This window comes from Balaenoptera borealis (assembly GCF_965194805.1).
Source record: "Balaenoptera borealis genome assembly, chromosome: 16".
Lineage (NCBI taxonomy): Eukaryota > Metazoa > Chordata > Mammalia > Artiodactyla > Balaenopteridae > Balaenoptera > Balaenoptera borealis.
In genome coordinates this window covers 32,575,668-32,594,786 of record NC_138872.1, presented here as the reverse complement: position 1 = coordinate 32,594,786, position 19,119 = coordinate 32,575,668, and the positions used below count along the sequence as shown (strand labels likewise).

The following is a 19,119-nucleotide window of genomic DNA, read 5'->3' as shown; positions in this document are numbered from 1 at the left end:
AAAATCACCTAATAGATTGTTTTGGTTTTTAGTTTGGAGTTCTTTTCACTATTATTGCAGACATTTCAAACAAAACAGAAGTAGATGAAATAATATGAACCCCCACCGTGTATCTACAACTCGGCATCAACAATTATGAATGTTTTGTTTCATCTATCCCCAACTTTTTTTCTTGTATACTAAAGCAAATACCAGATTTACATTTGCTGGTAAATCTGTAAGTGTGCATCTCTAACAGTTTTTACATTAATCTAGGAGTGTTGTCTTGATACCATTTACCTGTTTTTCTATTCCTCATATTTCTTGCATACTGTTAGATTTAGGGACTTGCTTAGATTTAGTTCTACTTTAGCTTTGTTTTAGAAAGAATATTTCATAGGGGTGCTGTGTATTTGCTCTTGCACATGGGTTCTCAAACTTCAGCGTCTATCAGAATCACTTGGCAGACTTGTTAACACACAGGTTCCTTGACCCTGCTCCCAGAGATGCCAGTTTTGTAGGTCTAGGGTGAGGCGTGAGAATTTGCATTTCTAACAAGTTCCCAGGTGATGCTGGTGTTCCATGGACCACATTTTGAGAACCATTGCTATAGCATTACATTAGGAGGCACAAAATGGTTGTCCTAATTTTTAGTTGATATTAAGATTGATTACTGGGTTCAAGTGTCTTCAGCCTAATTAATTTATCATAAAATGAATTACCCTTTTCACTAATGAATCCAGTTCTATCATTTTCCACGTTTGTCAGCGAAAATTCTTCTGGAACTTTCTCAAAACCATTATTTGGTTACCCTGAAATACAGTATGTATAGTGAAGGTAGGAAAAATGTTTGATTATTTCTCTTTAATTATCAAATTTTTATAAAAATACACCTAGCAACCTCAAAAGGTAACCAAAGAATTGTTAGTATCACTGTAAGCTTATCATCTTTTTACATATTTGTGCTTCAGTCAACTGTAGTCTGTATTCTTTTTAACGTATAAATTGTCCCATATTTGGTCAGTAGGAGCCTCTTCAGGTTATTCCTGTCTTTTCTTTTTTTAAATATTTCTTTCTTTCTTCATTTGGTTGTGCTGGGTCTTTTTTTTTTTTTTTTTAATTTTTATTTATTATTTATTTATTATGTTTATTTTTGGCTGTGTTGGGTCTTCGTTTCTGTGTGAGGGCTTTCTCCAGTTGCGGCGAGTGGGAGCCACTCTTCATCGCGGTGCGCGGGCCTCTCACTACCGCGGCCTCTCTTGTTGCGGAGCAGAGGCTCCAGACGCTCAGGCTCAGTAGTTGTGGCTCACGGGCCCAGTTGCTCCGCGGCATGTGGGATCTTCCCAGACCAGGGCTCGAACCCGTGTCCCCTGCATTGGCAGGCAGATTCTCAACCACTGCGCCACCAGGGAAGCCCTGTGCTGGGTCTTAATTGTGTCAGGTGGGCTCCTTAGTTGTGGCAGTTCGTTGCATCATGCATGTGGGATCTAGTTCCCTGACCAGGGATCAAACCCAGGCCCCCTGCATTGGGAGTGTGGAGTGTTAACCACTGTGCCACCAGGGAAGTCCCCTACTCCTGTCTTTTAAAGCTGACCCAGGTTAGCCTTTGATAACTTTCTTGTTTTCTGGCCCAGCAAATTATCCCAGGCCCATCTGTACATTCCCTGCCCCCTCAACTCCTAGACAGCCATTTCTCTAAGGAGCTCTGGTTTCTTTATGGGAAGTAGATACCTATGGTTGAACATGGATAATTTCTTTATAATTTTTAGTACTTTGTAGTTTTTCTGCAATTGATAGGGAGGCAAAGAGATGTAAACCTTTTGTCTTGGTAGTGTATTACCAAAAGAAAGTGCTCTGAAAAGTATGTGATAACTGATCTATGGATTGGACCCATGGCTTTATTTTATTTTAAAATTTATAACTTGCATGGTACTGATGTGTTTGCCTCCTTCTGCCACCAGGGGGCAGACCGGGCCGTTCCCGTCCTGATCATTGGCATCCTGGTGTTCCTGCCAGGATTTTACCACCTGCGCATCGCCTACTATGCATCCAAAGGCTACCGGGGATACTCCTACGATGACATTCCAGACTTTGATGACTAGCACACACCTCAGCCCTGAAGAAAAGAGTCACAGATGGGACTGAGCCCACCTTTAAGACATTGAGCAGATACTATGGCTAAGGGCTAAGGAGTTCTGCGATTTGCAGATGTTTAACAAAACAGTGGCCAGATTTTATGGGTCCATCCGAAAGATGTTAACTAAGCTTACAACTATCCATGTCATCAGGACAGTTTCTATTTTTCATCTCCTGGCCCTGGCAAAAGCTCCTGACAAGTTTTTCCACGTGAATATGTGTCATGAAAAGTAGCAATGTTAATTGTATGGGAAAGTGGGAGGTTATTCTGTAGTGGAATGTGTTGCTGCCACCACCCTTTTTAGAGTTGAGCATTCTTTTAAATAGTCCTCATTGTCAGTATGTTCTTGTGGCAAATGGAAGAATGCAGTATGTCAGATTTCTTATTACTAAGTAATTTATTTTGAAAATATGTAAGTGTCTTATCCCCATACTCTAACTTTGTGTTCTAGTGGAAAACCGTGGCAAAATCAAATATCAGTGGGGTGCATCTATAATATTTTTTACTTGCTTTCTTATTAACAGCAACTAGGAATTTTTTAAAACTCAGAGCAAATTTTCAAACTGTAAACACATTCTCTGTTCACCGGTCCTTGGCCAGCTCTGATCTGGTTCACTGACAGGTTGGCCAGCGTATAATTTGGATCATTCTGTCCTTTGTAAATCTAGATGTTCTGTATATCATACCTTTAAGGACAAGACTTTTGGCTGTTTCCTAAGGAAAAAATGTAGATAAGTGGTTATTATTTATAGTTTTTAACACTGTTGTTAGCACCTCGTATTATGATGTCATTCTGCTGAAGATTGTAAGAACTGGCCTGGATCTCTAGAGGACAAGACTGCCTTAGTTTGATTCTGTTTCCTATCTTGCAAAAAATGGCTTGTATTCAAAAGAAATTAAAATGTCAAAATCTAAATCCTAGGCTTAAAAGATAACTTTAAACCTATTTTAGAAAACGTTTTAGTAATTGTATGATATCTTTGATCCCAATACCTAGGACTACCTTCATTTTTAGATAACTGGCATTGTGCATTAGACTGTTTTCCAGTCATTCTTTTACTCTGAAGTTATGGACTTGGATGATTAGAAGCCTGCAAGTGCCATTAGCTGAGATTTGGAGGGCTGTGGGTAGAGGAAGGTTATTAGGGAAGATGACTTCAACTTTGGATGTATTAAATTTAGATGTCTACTTGACATCCAAGTGGAGATGTTGAGTAGGCAATTGCAATGTGCAGTTTGGAGTTCAGGAAGGGAGTCTATGCTATAGTTAGAAATTTGGGAGTCAGTGTTGGGGCGATATCTAAGGGCCATGGGGCTGGATGAGATCACCCACGGAGTGAGTACAAATGGGAAAAAAAGCTAGGCTAGGACTCAGGAAGTGAGAGACAAAGAGAGGGCAATCAGAAGTAGCCTTCAAGGTTAGGTGCATTTGGTAATGGGAGGGTAGGCTGGGGAGTCCGGTAGTCTAATTAAAGTTCTTGGGCCTTGACAGTGAAGATGTGAGGAAATATATAAAGCTTGATCCTGGGCAGTGTTTGCAAAGCAAAGCTAAGACCAGAAGGTTTTGGCCAAACTAAATTATTTTGTCCTTTTTATAAGGGTAATGATGCTGCTAGTAAGGGGGAAAAAAAATCAAAATGGAACGGTGGGGAGAGTAAACAGTCCATTCCCATGGTTGTCTAATTAAGTTTCTTGTATACCCTTCTAGAAATGTTCTAAGCACATATCTATCCTTTTTTCAGAAAACAAAAACGAAAACTCGGACTCCCATTGTATAGCTCCATAATTTGTTTCCTACTTACTCTATTTTGTGTATCTTGCCGTATCCACAGAGATCAGCCACGTCCTTTTTTTTTTTTGGCTGCATCACGTGGCTTGTGGGATCTTAGTTCCCCGACCAGGGATTGAACCCGGGCCCCCTGCCTTGGGAATGTGGAGTCTTACCCACTGGACCACCAGGTATGTCCCTCTATTGCATTTTAATACTTGGAAAAACCCTGAGTTGGATAAGATTCTTAGGTAATAAGTTGATATTTGGGACTCACATTTAAGCAAAGCCTGAATTTCCCTTACCAAGTATGAAAGCCAAATGCCTTTAGGGGCTGGACAAGTAAAGGAATGGAGGGCAGAGGGATGGATAGGATTAACGGGAACCAAGGTCAATTGTCAAATGTATATTTTATCTAAAAGCAGCCTCCCCGCTCCTTCTGAAGTGTTGGCCAAACCATGTGCCCTAGCTTTATAAAGATTTTCTATTTATTTATTTATTTATTGGCTGCACTGGGTCTTCGTTGCTGTGCGTGGGCTTTCTTTAGTTGCATCGAGCAGGGGCTACTCCTCGTTGCGGTGCATGGGCTTCTCATTGCAGTGGCTTCTCTTCATTGTGGAGCACGGGCTCTAGGCACACAGGCTTCAGTAGTTGTGGCATGGGGGCTCAGTGGTCGTGGCTCGCGGGCTCTAGAGCACAGACTCAGTAGTTGTGGGGCACGGGTTCAGTTGCTGTGCAGCATGTGGGATCTTCCTGGACCAGGGCTCAAACCCGTGTCCCCTGCATTGATTCTTAACCACTGTGCCACCAGGGAAGTCCAATATAAGGATTTTCTTATTTGCAACAATAATTATGTCTCTCAGTCATTTCCAAAGTTAAATCCTCCCCAGTTGCATCAGCTATTCTGCATGTGATGGCAGTTTCAGACCCATTTCTTCTGGATAAGCTTCACCTGGTCAATGTGCCAGAAGCATATTGATTGCTTCCTTTCTGCCCAGAATTTTAGGTGCTGAGGGTACAATAGGAAAGGATAAGACTTGGTCCGTGAGGAGCAGAGGTTGCAAACTAGTGGCCACAGATGTTGGCCAGAATTGTTTTAAAAATGGTAAAGTTCACCTGATGTTGATTTGGGGCTTTTCCTGGAAAATCAGTAGATTTTTCTTGCTGAGAGGCAACCAACTGGAGCAAAGTAGTAGTGAAGCAGCTTTGAGCAGAGTTCTCCAGTTCACTGCAGTCCCCACCACTGCTTGGTTACTTTTGTACCAAACCTTCTAGTTTTCTTCATTAAGGGCAAAGAGTGTGTCTTACAGTCCCACAAAGTCTAGCACAGTGCTTGTGGGGATTTAGGTTTATTGAATGAAGAATCAAGGTCAGGAGTGTGTTTCTGTCCCAGGACACGGTGTTCCTTTGAGGTACAGACAGATGGGCTGGTACCATTTGATTCAGACTTTCCTAAATGACCCTCTGTCAGCTGCCTGGGAGGCCAGCTACTCTGTAGACAGATTTGGTGCTCCCTGGTGAGTCAACTCTCTTCGTGGCACCCTCTGCTCAGGCCATTGAGCCCAGTTCACAACCACCTGCAAGTCCCCTCCTCCAGGGTCATGCAGTGTCCCTGCTGGCTCGCACAGAGGAGCGTCCGTTACTGGTGCAGTGAGGGAAGCTGGTAAAGGGACAAGAACAGCCTTGATTTTCTGCTGAGCTTCAAAGGGCCATAAACCAAATCAACTCACCTTATTTGCCTTGCTCTGTCATCTAATTTCCCATCCCGAGGCTCCTGGCCTCACATGTGTGGTCAGTTATGGCTTAATGCCAGGGTGGGAAGGGCATAGACTGAGTCTTATTTGCCACAAGGTATTGCACAAATTACTTCTGGAGCCTCGGTTACCTTGTAATGTAGGGATAAACCAGTTCCTACCCTGTAGGGTAACTGTGAGGAGTAAATAAAACAACGTGGGAAGGTGCTTCACACAGAGCCTAGCACTCAGTAAGTGGAAGCTGCTGTTTGAGAGTGAAGCAGTTCACTCCTTTGGCTTCAGGGAGTAGTGCCTGGGGTGAAGCTGACGAGGAGAGGAGAGAGCTCATCTGTTATCCCTGATGCCAACCTGAAGAACCTGCTGTTCCATGGCAGAGCGACCCCGGAGCCAGGGGCCAGAGCCAGCACAGCAGTCAGCCCCACCAAGGCAGGGCTCCCTTCCCTGACAGCTGCCTGTGGGAGGGGGTGAGGAGGTCTCCAGACCCTGCCCTTCTCCAGCATGCAGCTGCTCCAGTCCTCTGGTTGAACAAGAGAGGAAGGGGAGGACCAAAGCATCCCACTGTAGCCAACACGTGGGCCACCGGAGGCCCTGCAGGGAAGGCTGTGCAGATGAGATGACGCAGCTGGAGTATGGTCAAGCCACCTCTCCCTGGAGCTTGTTCTTCCCTCCCCTTTCTCCCATGGACCCTGTTTGCACCTCTTCTCTTCCTGCACTTCCCCTTCTCAGTTTTGCCCCTTGCTATTCAAAGTGTGGTCTGCGGACCAGCAGCATCAACAGCATCCTGGAGCTCGTTGGGTAGGCAGCATCTTGGGCCTGCCCTAGACTGCTAAACCAGAACCTGCATTCCAACAAGACCTCTGGGGGACCATTGCCTGTCAGTGTCTGAGAAGCACTGATCTGGGGTATCCCATGCCTCAGTCCATCCCCTCCCTTTAGGACTGGACCTCCTCTGGTAGCGCCAATGGCTAGGAGTAGGGGCACCCAGAAGGTTAGCCCCTCCTCCTCCATCCACCGTTATTCTCCAGCTAAAACAGTAACCCCCAGTGTCCTGGGGAAGCTTCATAGAAATGGCACAGAAACAATGCAGGAAAGCTTTGTGAAGATCCATTTTTGTGAGCAGTGAGAAATCAAAAGAGAAGTCCCACAGATGGGGAAGGTCTGTGGCAGGAGTGGAAGTATGCTTTGGTGCTCTGAAGGCCAGGGGAAGGGACAAAGTGTACTTTATGACCCAATGAGAGACAGGATGTTTTGTCTTAGTTTCTGGGGGAGGCAGACCTGGTGGCTCAGGAATTTACCCTGAACACTGAGGTGCTGGCTTTCCTCCCCCTCTCCGTGGGTCTCTAATGCCTCCAGTATTTCATTCCTCTCACTAACTTGGGAAGAGCCGACTAGAAAATGCTCCAGTCTGGGAGATAAAGGTTCTTGGCCAAGATGCTAATCCTTCGAAAGGGTTTTCTCTCGGATTGATGGCCGCCGAGTTTGCTCTGAGATCACCACCCACAGGACCACTATCCCCCTACAACTGAAAAGATGGCAGCAGCAGAATCACCAACACAGCCTCGGAGGGTTTGTGGCCTGGCAGAGTTGAGAAGACGACTCGTCCCAGGTGGGAGGAATGACCTTGCGGAGCTGGGGAAAGTCAGATCTCTGTGGACATAGCTCCTGGCTCCTGCCCCTGGACTGCAGTCTGAACACTTTAACTTAAGAGGTTACTGACAGGAGACTTGCTGAGAGCTCTAAGTGTCTGCTTCTTGGGGATGTCAGAAAATGCCAAGTATTTTCCCCATTTAATGGAGTCTGAAACCACAGTGAGACCAAAAGAGCCATGGAATGATGCTGGCCCCAGATCAAGGACTCCTGCTCATTCTGAGCATTGACTCAAGGAGGTATTCCATTGTGTTGCTCTCCCAGGTGTTTGCATCCTGCCTCCAGCAAGGAGCCAGGGAGTCTTCTCTCTCCTCCAGTCTCATCTCATATTAATGGCAGTAAAAGAAGTTAACTTCTCAAGTTGCAGAGATTCAGATTTTGCAGTCTAGAAAAGCAAGGTAGGCACAAAGTCCATGAAGTCACATGCAGTGTTGGCAGAGTGGATCCACATTTACTTACCAAGCCTCAGGTCACCAAAACTTGAAACTTGAGAGGACTTCGGGGGCAAAATACCTCTTTATTAAAACATCTCCAACATTAACCAGAAAAGTAGACCACAAGCTTTGAAAACAAGTCTATCTTTTTGTGTGTTTGTTTGTTTTGGCTGCACCATGCGGCTTGTAGGATCTTTTTTTTTTTTTTAAAGTATTTATTTATTTATTTATTTATGGCTGTGTTGGGTCTTCGTTTCTGTGCGAGGGCTTTCTCTAGTTGTGGCAAGCGGGGGCCACTCTTCATCGCGGGGCTTGTAGGATCTTAGTTCCCCCAACAGGGATTGAACCTGGGCCACAGCAGTGAAAGTGCCGAGTCCTAACCACTGGACCGCCAGGGTATTCCAAGTCTATCTTGATACAGTTAGATCTTCCATGTGTCTTATTGGTCACAGCTTTAACCTTTGTTTTATCTCCAGACTTTGATTTAAATTTGCCTATTAATTCACCTTGAATTCTACTTTTAAGTTTATCCATGAAATATTTGGGGGCACCCACTATGAACATTTGCTAGGCCTCAAAAGGGAATGTCCACTTCCTCCAGAAGTTTGCAACATACTTAGAGAGAAAGAGATCCATACCTGAACTAGCTAAACAAATGCAATAAGTAATATTAATAAATGAGTAATTTAGAAAGTTTTTGCTCTGCTAAGTGGATTGGAGAGGAAAGGAGGATTAGCAGGCCCTGAAAAGCATCTGGCTGAGACAAGACTCAAGCTAGACCACAGGCAGGTGGGAGGGAAACTTGGGCTGGTCCCAAACTGGTAATGGGTACTGTGGTCTGGGTGCCCAGGCTGGGCATTGGGAGAGCTGGGGATTAAGGTTGCCAGAGTGACACAGAACTAGGTTGTGACCAGCTAAGGAATGAGGAACTTTGATAGCTTTCTTTTTAAATTTCGTTTTATTTTTCTAAAAATTATCAATGCACATACCTTAAAAAGTCAAATGGGGGGCTTCCCTGGTGGTGCAGTGGTTGGGAATCTGCCTGCCAATGCAGGGGACACGGGTTTGAGCCCTGGTCTGGGAAGATCCCACATGCCGCGGAGCAACTAGGCCCGTGAGCCACAACTACTGAGCCTGCGCGTCTGGAGCCTGTGCTCCGCAACAAGAGAGGCCACGATAGTGAGAGGCCCGCGCATGGCGATGAAGAGTGGCCCCCGCTTGCCGCAACTAAAGAAAGCCCTCACACAGAAACGAAGACTAAACACAGACAAAAAAAAAAAAAAAAAAGTCAAATGGTTCCACCAGGCTTGTCATGAAAATCAGTAGTCCTCTGCAACCCCTCTTCCCTTGCTCCCCAAGAAACAATCACCTTCAATTCTTCCAGCTGAAACTTTTTGTATTGACTTTGCTATCTCCACATGAAATATATTACCACTTAACAATATTTCAGTCAGGCCTAATCAATTGATTTTATCCAGTGGAAGGTGGAGATTTTGCTCTGTTCCCTCATCGTCTCCCATGATACTCACATACTTCCAGGCCCTCCATTTTCTCCATATAATTGTGTCATTTTGGTTGGATCAGTATTAAATGTTGACATTACCAAGAATATATAGACCTTATTTGCAGCTAAGCCAGGACAGATACTTTTAGTTTTTCCTGGAATTAACAATCTTGCTTTGTTTGTTTGTTTACATAATTTTCTGTGTATCACTAATTCAAATTGTTGCCATTTGTATGTATCTCCTAGTATTTCATCCATTTCGTCTTGAAGAGCTCTGTCCAGAGCCTGCTGCCCTGTTCTCCACCAGCTCATGCTACTTCACAGGTGAGGACGTGACTGCAGTTCCTTTGGGGGTCCTGTGTGACATATGTGGAGATGTCTGGTGCCACTCTGATTCTAGGTTCTTTATTTTGCTATTATTTTTCTTTCTAGATGCTTGTAGGTTTTCACTGTACTGAAATCTCACGATGATGTGTCTTATTGTTGGTTCATTTTTATCCAGCACCCATTATCCATTACACCAGGTGTTCCAGATCCTTTCAGTCTAGGAACTCCTGTCTTTCAGTGTAAAGGAATTTTCTGAAATCAATCATCCTATAATTTCATTCACTCAGATGTCTCTGTTTCCTATTTCTGGAATTGTTTCCTTAAATGTTAGTCTTTATTTTTTCTCTCCTATTTTCCATATTTTTGTCTTTTTTCCATATTTTATCTTTTTATCTCCTTCATGGAAGATTTCCTCAGCTTTATGTTCCAGCTCTTCTGCTATACTTTTTGTATTTTTGCTATCATGGTTTTGAGGTCTAAGGACTCTGTTTTGCATTCTGGGTGTTATTTTTGTAGCAAGCAATTTTTATTTTGTGGCTGTAACATCTTTTCTTGTCTCAATATGTTCTCCTATCAACATAAAATCTTCACTTATCAGCACAGTAGTCAGAGTGACCCTTTTAAAATGTGTCATATCCTGTCATTTCTCTTAAAATCCCACAGCAGCTCCACATCTGACTCACAGGAAAAGCCGGCATCCCTGCAATGCGATGGGGCCCAACACGGTCTCCCCCTCACCTCCCTGTCATCGGCTGCTCTACCTCTTGTTCAGTCTGCTTCAGTCACACCAGCCTTCTCAGTGCCCCTTGACTTCTCTGAGCCTGCTCCCAACTTAGAGCCTTGGCTTTAGCTGTTCCTTCTGTCTAGAATGCATAAAAAAGTAACAGTGAGTTAGAAAGTGACAATTGCTATGGAAGAAGAGTTGAGCAGAATGGAGACGAGGAATGCTGATGCTAGGGATGGATGTGATGGAAATGTGAGTAGGCTGCAGTATTACACAGAGAGGCCAGGGAAGGTCTTACTGAGAATATGCAATTTGAGCAAAATCTTGAAGGAACCAGCTCCATGTTAAAATCTCTCTGGACACAGCCAAGACTGTGGTAGTATCTCTGGTCACCAGGGTTCAGCCCAGGGTTTTCCTACTACCTGGCCAATTTTCAGCCTTTGAAAATTAATAATTTATTTAAATGTGGAATTATATTAAATAAAAGAGTAAAGACCTCCTTTATAAACAGTATGCCCTTGTATTCTTCCAAAAAAAATTCAAATATAAAAATATATGCAGATACTTTTTAAACTCTTTTCATTGTGAAATATAATACATATACAGAAAAGTGGGGTGGGAGGGAGATGCAAGAGGGAGGCCATATGGGGATGTATGTATATGTATAGCTGATTAACTTTGTTATACAGCAGAAACTAACACACCATTGTAAAGCAATTATACTCCAATAAAGATGTTAAAAAATAACAATAATTAAATTAAAAAAAAGAAAAGTGCACAAAACATAAAGGTATGGCTTAAATTTTTATCATAAAAGTGAAAACTCAAGGAAGTACCTCCCAGGTCAAGAAGCATGACATGGGCATCCCAGACAGATGGAGCAGCACAGGCAGCATGGTAAGAGGCAACAAAGCAGTCGTGGCCTGAGAACTGCCAGGCTTCTTTATGGCTGGTAGGTTGTAATAGGAGAGGCCTTGGGAGAGGATGCAGGCAGGTGAGATCTTGGAGAGCTCTCTGTGCAATGGGAGAGAGTCTAGCCTACTGTCCCCTATCCCAGCTGGGGGTCCAGCCCTTCTCTCCACTCTCAGGTCATCCTCTAAATCTGGTAAATAAACCTAGAGAAAGTATGACTTTTCTTCTGTGTCTGAGACTAGAAGATTAGAACAGGAAACCTCATTTTTTGATCAAGCTCATCAAACTCCTCTGACACTGGACAAAAACAGACTCCTTTGGGTAAAAGATGAGAAGAGGCACTTGGCTCATGAAAAGATTCAGGAACACAAAAGAAAATGGATCAGAAGTGGAGGAGAGAGGCTTCCAGTAACAGGGGAAACTTGTACAAAAGGAAGATTCATAATTGTACTTTCAAGTGAAACTCAGGATTCAGAGGTAGACACTCAGAGAAGAGAATATTAGGTATGATTTTATGTGAGAGTTTATAAATGGAAATGAAATGTATTATTAAAAATATGAATTACTAAAATTGACTCAGGAAGAAATAGAAAATCTGAATAGACCCACTAACTCTAGAGGATGGGAAAAGGGTCCTCAAAGGTTTTAGTTGCCCAAATTTTCAGGTTGGACAATAGTATGGAAAATTTTTGGCAAAATCTTCAAGAAAGGTAATTAAAAAAAAATTTTCCCCAGGCATATTTTATTATTTTTTCCCTTTTAGTTACAATTTTTGTAATGAAAGTGATTTCTTGTTCATTCTTTTTTTTTGGCCACCCCATGTGGCATGAAGGATCTTAGTTCCCCGACCAGGGATTGAACCCATGCCCCCTGCAGTGGAAGCGCAGAGTTCTAATCACTGGACCACCAGGGAAGTCCCCCTCATTCTTTTTTAAAATTTATTTTATTGCAATATAGTTGATTTACAATGTGTTAATTTCTGCTGTACAGCAAAGTGATTCAGTTATACACATATATACATTCTTTTTCATATTCTTTTTCATTATGGTTTATCACAGGGTACTGAATATAGTTCCCTGTGCTAATCAGTATGACCTTATTGTTTATTCATTCTATATATACTAGTTTGCATCTGCAAACCCCAAACTCCCACTCCATCCCTTCCCCCACCTCACTCCCCCTTGGCAACCACAAGTCTGTTCTCTATGAGTCTGTTTCTGTTTCATGGATAGGTTCACTTGTGTCATATTTTAGATTCCACATATAAGTGATATCATATGGTATTTGTCTCTCTTTCTGACTTCACTTAGTATGGTAATCTCTAGGTCCACCCACGTCGCTACAAATGGCGTTATTTCATTCTTTTTTATGGCTGAGTAGTATTCCATTGTATATATGTACTGCATCTTCTCTATCCACTCAAGAAAGATAATTTTTACATTCTAGAATCTATAGCATGAGAAAAATTTAGAAGCATCAGTATTCATTTTATAAGCCTACTATAACCCCAATATCAAAGCTTGTCCAAATGAATATTTTTAAAAAGTACACATCAATCTCACTTATGAATATTGATTTTTAAATTGTAAATAAATTATAAGATCAAATCCAGCTGTGGATTAAAACAAATAAGCAAAGTCAAAGGTATATTAAGAAAATCTATGATGTACTTCATTACGTTAAAGGAGAAAAATCATATGACCCTCTTGATAGATGCCAAAAAGGCATTAGATAAAATTCAACATGTATTCCTGATTTAATAACAAAAGAAATTAAAACTCTCTGGTCAGCTTCAAATAGATAGACCTTAGCATAATAAAGAATATGAAGAATCGACAGCAAATGCTATAGAGTAAAATACCAGCTGCATTCTAATTAAAATCAGAAATAAGGTCAAGGTGCTCACTAACACCTGTTATTCTGGTTAAAGCAAAAGCAGGCATGAATCTCAGCTCATAGACTCAAGTTTGCAAGAAGTTAGGTGTTCCAGTTTTTTTTTCTGCTTTTTAAATAATTTCATTGAATTTCAATCATGAGTCACTTATATATACCAGATGATCGAAATTTACTCTTGGTCATTATGAGAGTTCCCCTTCCTGCCAGGTTTGCCATCTCAGTTGGAGTGGGGAGGTATCTAATACCAGGGAAGGGAAGCAGCTGGCCCATGTGTATCCACAGTGGCATTTGCTGTGATGTACTTTGTCTTGTCTAAACCTCAGATGTTGGTCCATACATGTAGCTGTGGCGTTGTTGCTTGTTCTCAGCTGCACAGTTTCTTAAGTTCTCTGTCTCTCAGCTCCTTCTGCACCCCATTTGGGCACCTGAGAACGTTAGGTGACCCTTGTGCCTACATAGTGGGAGTGTCCCAGGTTCGTCACTGCCTTTGGGCTCCTTCTGGACACACCTCAAATTATTCTGCTGCTCCCACCCCCATGCTGGGGTGCGTGGGAATTGTGTGGGCTTTCTCCAGTCCAGCTGTCCAGCTCTGCCCATAGCCTTTTCATTTCTCAAAGAAATGATACAAATATGCTGCTTCCCAGGCTCTACTTAGAGAAAGGGCAGGGTCCCTTCTGATTCCAATTTCCCAGTTTATCAAGGATACCTCTTGTTCTCCTGCTGGCAGCTCTCCCCTTCCACCCCCCACCCTCTATTTATGTCAATGCTTGGGCTTCTGGGGGAGGGGGACAGGATGGATGCAGGGACACATTGAAGTTTTGAACCCAGTTGCGTCCCTCTAACTCTTCTCTTTTCTCTGAATCCAGAGCCTTTTATTTAATCTAAAGAAACACTAAACTAAAGCACATTAAACATCAAATAATTTGTAGTGAATAACCTTTAGTTTAACTTCGAATTGTCATGAGTTAATAATTTTGGTTTATACCTCTGTTCAATGAGATGAGTCTGCCAATCATGCATTTGGATGTTGTGGCAACAACAAATTGCTGTAAAGGGTTATAGATGCTTGCTCTCAATATCTGTACTTAACTCATCATGGGCCAGTGACAAACAACTCATGGACCAGCCATGGTCCAGAGGCCACATTGAGTAACTTGATACAAAGGCTTGGTCACCTCCACATATGCTTTTCTAAATCTGGTAGACATTTGAAATTAAAAATTCCAAGGACTTGGAGACTTCCCTGGTGGCACAATGGTTAAGAATCCACCTGCCAATGCAGGGGACACGGGTTTGATCCTGATCTGGGAAGATCCCACATGCTGTGGAGCAACTAATTCTGTGCACCACAACTACTGAGCCTGCACTCTAGAGCCCGTGAGCCACAACTACTGAGCCCACGTTCCACAACTACTGAAGCCCGTGTGCCTAGAGCCCACGCTCTGCAACAAGAGAAGCCACTGCAATGAGAAGCCCACACACTGCAACGAAGAGCAGCCCCTGCTCACCGCAACTAGAGAAAGCCCGCGCAGCAAGGAAGACCCAACTCAGCCAAAAATAAATAAATAAAAAAATTTATTAAAAAAAAAAGAATGTAGTTGTGGAACGGAGAAGAGCGAAATGTGGTGTCGAGAGGGACAGTCAAGAGTAAGGGGGACAAGGGAGCCCTTTTCCAGTTTCCCTCACCTTGGCGCATCAACCCCACAAGGAGGCTGGAACCGTGCAACTCAGATTGGGGCTTGAACCCATGGTCTTTTTTTTAAAAAAATTAATTAATTAATTAATTAATTTATTTATTTATTTTTGGCTGTGTTGGGTCTTCGTTTCTGTGCGAGGGCTTTCTCTAATTGCAGCAAGTGGGGGCCACTCTTCATCGCGGTGCGCGGGCCTCTCACTATCGCGGCCTCTCTTGTTGCAGAGCACAGGCTCCAGACACGCAGGCTCAGTAGTTGTGGCTCACGGGCCTAGTTGCTCCGCGGCATGTGGGATCTTCCCAGACCAGGGCTCGAACCCGTGTCCCCTGCATTAGCAGGCAGATTCTCAACCACTGTGCCACCAGGGAAGCCCCGAACCCATGGTCTTTTGATTGAGATCACACACCTGGTCTCAGGACTTAATGAAGCTCAGGTTCTTGATGTCTTGTTGCAGAAAGAATTCAGTGAGAGACAAAATGATAGGTAAGAAGTGAATTTATTTAGAGAGAAACACAGTCCATAGAGTGTGGGCCATCTCAGAAAGCGAGAGAGGCACCAGAGTACGGAGTTGTCAGTTTTTATAGGGGTGGGTAATTTCACAGGCTAGTGAGTGGGAGGAGTATTCCAGCTATTTTGGGGAAGGGGTGGGGATTTCCAGAAATTGGGCCACTGCCCATTTGTTGACATTTTATGGTCGGCCTTGGAACAGTCATGGCGCCTGTGGGTGTGTCATCTAGCATGCTGATGTGTTACAAGGAGTGTTTACTGAGGCCTAAGGTCTAGTGAAAGTCTCGTCCGCCATCTTGGACCTAGTTGGTTCTAACCATTTATGTCATGTCCCAAGGCTATGTCATTCTTTTAAAGGTTGTGCCCTGCCCCCTTCGCTCCTGTTTCAGAACTAGATCTTTAGGAAGCTCCAGCTCATGCTCTTACAGCCTCATGACCAGCAAAGAAAAAGGCTCTTCCCTGCCAGCTTCAGGTAGAAAAATCCCAGAGAGTGTTCTGCTTGGCCAGTGTGGATCATGTCTCCATCCCTGCAACCATCACCATGGACAGGAAAATGGGGTTTTGCAAACTCCCCAAGAACTACATGGTTAGAAAGTAGGGAAGCATTTCCTAAATGATAGTGGCTCTGTTCTGGCCAGACAAAACAATAAATGGTAACTGCACTTGTGAGAATATAGGCTTGGCTGCAAGTGACAGAGACCAAAAATAATACCACCTTAAACAGATAGAAATAGTTTTTTTCTCTCATAAAAAGGTCCAAGATGGTATAACATCTCAGCTCTGTCATGTTGCCAGAAGCTCTGGCTCCTTCTCACTTCTTGCTCTGCCCTTCCTTCTCTGTGTTGCTTTTGACCACATGATTCAATATGGCTCCCCAGCCCTCTGCATTCCATCACTGTAGTGGAGGAAGGGGGAAAGAAGAGGGGGAGAGTATACTCCTTCTCTTTATGAGCACAATCCAGCACTGAGTCCTATGGCCACATCTAGCTGCAAAGGAAGCTGGGCAGAGCTGACTTTATTCCTGGCAGCCATGTGCCCAACTAAAACTTGTTATTCTGGAAGAAAGGGGGAAGAAATATTGGGAGACAACTCGTCTCTAAGACTCTTTCCAAATATTATAATTATGGGCATTTAGGAAAAAGACTACTGGGATTCAAAAAAATTGGTTGACAGGCCACAGTGAAAAAGGACCAACTTAAAGTAATATTTCTCAGTCACATCTTACAAAATGCTTCTTCTAAGGCATGCTAATAGGTGTGACAGGAAATCAGAGTTCCATGATCAAATTAATTTGGGAAATGCTGGGCTAAATGCTAGGGGTTTTTGTTGTTGTTGTTGTTGTTGTTTTAATCACATGACTTCTGTGATGCCCTCATGGACACCATGACACACCTGGGAGGACACAGATTGCATTCACACTTACTGACATCTCCAGGAGGAGTGTTTTCAGGAAACCAGTTGGAAAATATTATCTTCAAAAAGGGTCATCTTTTCCTCCAGCTCTCTAATTGGCATTTTTCCATTGTAACTCCTACATTAACAAAGATAACCACCATACGCATGGTCATTTTCCAGTTTGTTTCTACTAAAACTTTTGTGTAGGCCCCAAACTGGGTCAGCTTTGGAGAGGTGGAGAGACTTGTGCACACAGTCCCAAAGGTAGGAAGGAAACAGCATCTACCTCAATGGGGTGCTGACTAGATTGATGTGACTGAAGCCAAGTACATGCAGAGTTGGTTAGTGTCAGATGATGACAGACTAGGAAAATAATTTGACTATCCAGCAGGCACTGAGGAGTCCTTGAAGGTTTTTGATCAGGGAAGTGATATAAGTATATTTGTATTTTAGCAAGATTATTTCATGGTAGTAGGTGTAACAAACTCGAGATGGGAAGAGGATGTACAAGTCACTTTTGTAGCCAACCAAGTTTACATGGTACCAGGCCCAAATGTTTCTCTGTACCCTCTAGCAGATTTGGCTGGTTAGGAGGGACCTTGAAGACAGGGCAGTGCAATTCAGCAGGTAGAGCCACAGCCCCTTAAGAATGTCCTCAGACGATAAGCTTCTATCTTCTGGAATTAAGGTGACCCCAGGTCTGCAGTTCGGCACGTCTCGGTACTGTTTCTCCCACTGTTTCTTAGCCTCAGCTCCATTCACAGCTCTGTCTCTGTGGGCATCCCTATTATTTACATCCCTGACCCTGATTCCTGGACCTTGGGAGAGGTTAAGTTGCCCTTGAGAGTATCACAAAGGTCCACAAGGATGGGTGGTCCAAGGGCTATTCTGGGCATGTAGATGGTCCCAACACAGACCACAGAAGGCCAAGGTCTGCTGGCTTTGTGCAGGCCAAATGTAGGCCTGTCAAGCCCCCTAAAATGGGGGAACAAGAGCATGAATGAGTCAAAGCTTTCTTGTGTTTACTTTTTGGCATGGTTTCCTACAGAAGGACTCCGAAAACCTCCACGTGGCCAGCATCTGCCCATCACCATGCTAAAATTGCTCCAGTGAACTTAGAGGCCAAACTTAGTGAATCCTGGGTCTTGAGACACATAAGAGGCAGCATCAAGGCAGGCCACTGCTCCTGCTTGGGTGAGCCAGATTTTTAAATTTCAATGTTTAATTTTCTTTCTTCTTTTTCCCTTTTGCTTTTATATTGTTGTTATTGAAGAATAATGCAACATTAAAAAATTATGCATAAAAATAATTACCCTCAGGGAATTCCCTGGCAGTCCAGTGATTAGGACTCAGTGCTTTCACTGCCGAGGACCCAGGTTCAATCTCTGGTTGGGGAACTAAGATTCCGCAAGCCATGCAGTGCGGCCGAAAAAAAAAAGAAAAATTACCCTCAGCCCTTTCTCTTAACACAATCCCACATGTTTCATATTTGATTCCAGTTTTTGTCACTGGAACATATTTTTGTACATAATTGTATTCATAGCACACATGCTATTCTGTACCAATTTTTAAACTTGGCATTAATTAATTTCCAGGTTGCTTGAAAGTATAACCATAGTTTTTATTGAAAAGATAACCTAAAAACAGTAAAAAAAACTTTTAGAAATACTATTTTTTTTTTTTTTTTTTTAGAAATACTTTTAAAATTACCAGTCCTCTTAACCTTCTATCCCAGTCTTGTTTCAGCAGGGTCAAGAATTTATGTTCTGGAGTCCATTAATTTGAGGCTCAACTTCTGGGTCTGCTGCTGAACGTTTTGTGTGAAATTATAGAAATTACTTGACATCAGATGTAAAATTGACATAAAATTATGGTTGTAGGGAAGAGTAAGTAAGATAATGTACATGAACTATCTGACACATGCTTGGTCATGGTAAACTTTCAACAAATCTGAGTTCCTTTTCTTTGCCTTTCCTATACACATGTATTTCTCTTTTTTTTTAATTTATTTATTTAATTTATTTATTTTTGGCTGCGTTGGGTCTTCATTGCTGCACATGGGCTTTCTCTATCTGTGGCGAGCGGGGGCTACTCTTCATTGTGGTGTGCGGGCTTCTTATTTTGATGACCCCTCTTGTTACGGAGCACGGGCTCTAGGCACACAGGCTTCAGTAGTTGTGGCTCGCGGGCTCTAGAGCACAGGCTCAGTAGTGTGGCGCACGAACTTAGTTGCACCACAGCATGTGGGATCTTCCCGACCAGAGCTCGAATCTATGTCTCCTGCATTGGCAGGCGGATTCTTAACCACTGCACCACCAGGGGAGTCCAATTTTGCAATTATTAATTAAAGTTCCCAATCTGGAGAACCGTTAAAATACAGAGATTATCAGGGTAGGCCTGATCAAATCCCACAGGCCCTTTAAAAAGCAGCAGAAGAGGCA

At 43.1% G+C, this 19,119-nt stretch overlaps 1 protein-coding gene across 4 annotated transcripts in view; it reads left to right on the top strand.

Annotated features, from left to right (window-relative positions):
• The window catches only part of TMEM230 (transmembrane protein 230), a 39,002-nt gene that overhangs the window by 4,714 nt on the left and 15,169 nt on the right, over positions 1 to 19,119 (top strand). For 2 of the 4 annotated variants that reach the window (XM_082359246.1, XM_082359247.1), the window contains exon 4: positions 1,941 to 4,375. In XM_082359246.1, the coding sequence (XP_082215372.1) occupies positions 1,941 to 2,081 (141 nt within the window). In that variant the 3' untranslated portion in view covers positions 2,082 to 4,375. Of the gene's footprint in view, positions 1 to 1,940; positions 4,376 to 9,469; positions 9,548 to 10,213; positions 17,717 to 19,119 lie in introns of those variants that run through there. The other 2 variants (XM_082359249.1, XM_082359248.1) reach the window with 2 other exon arrangements.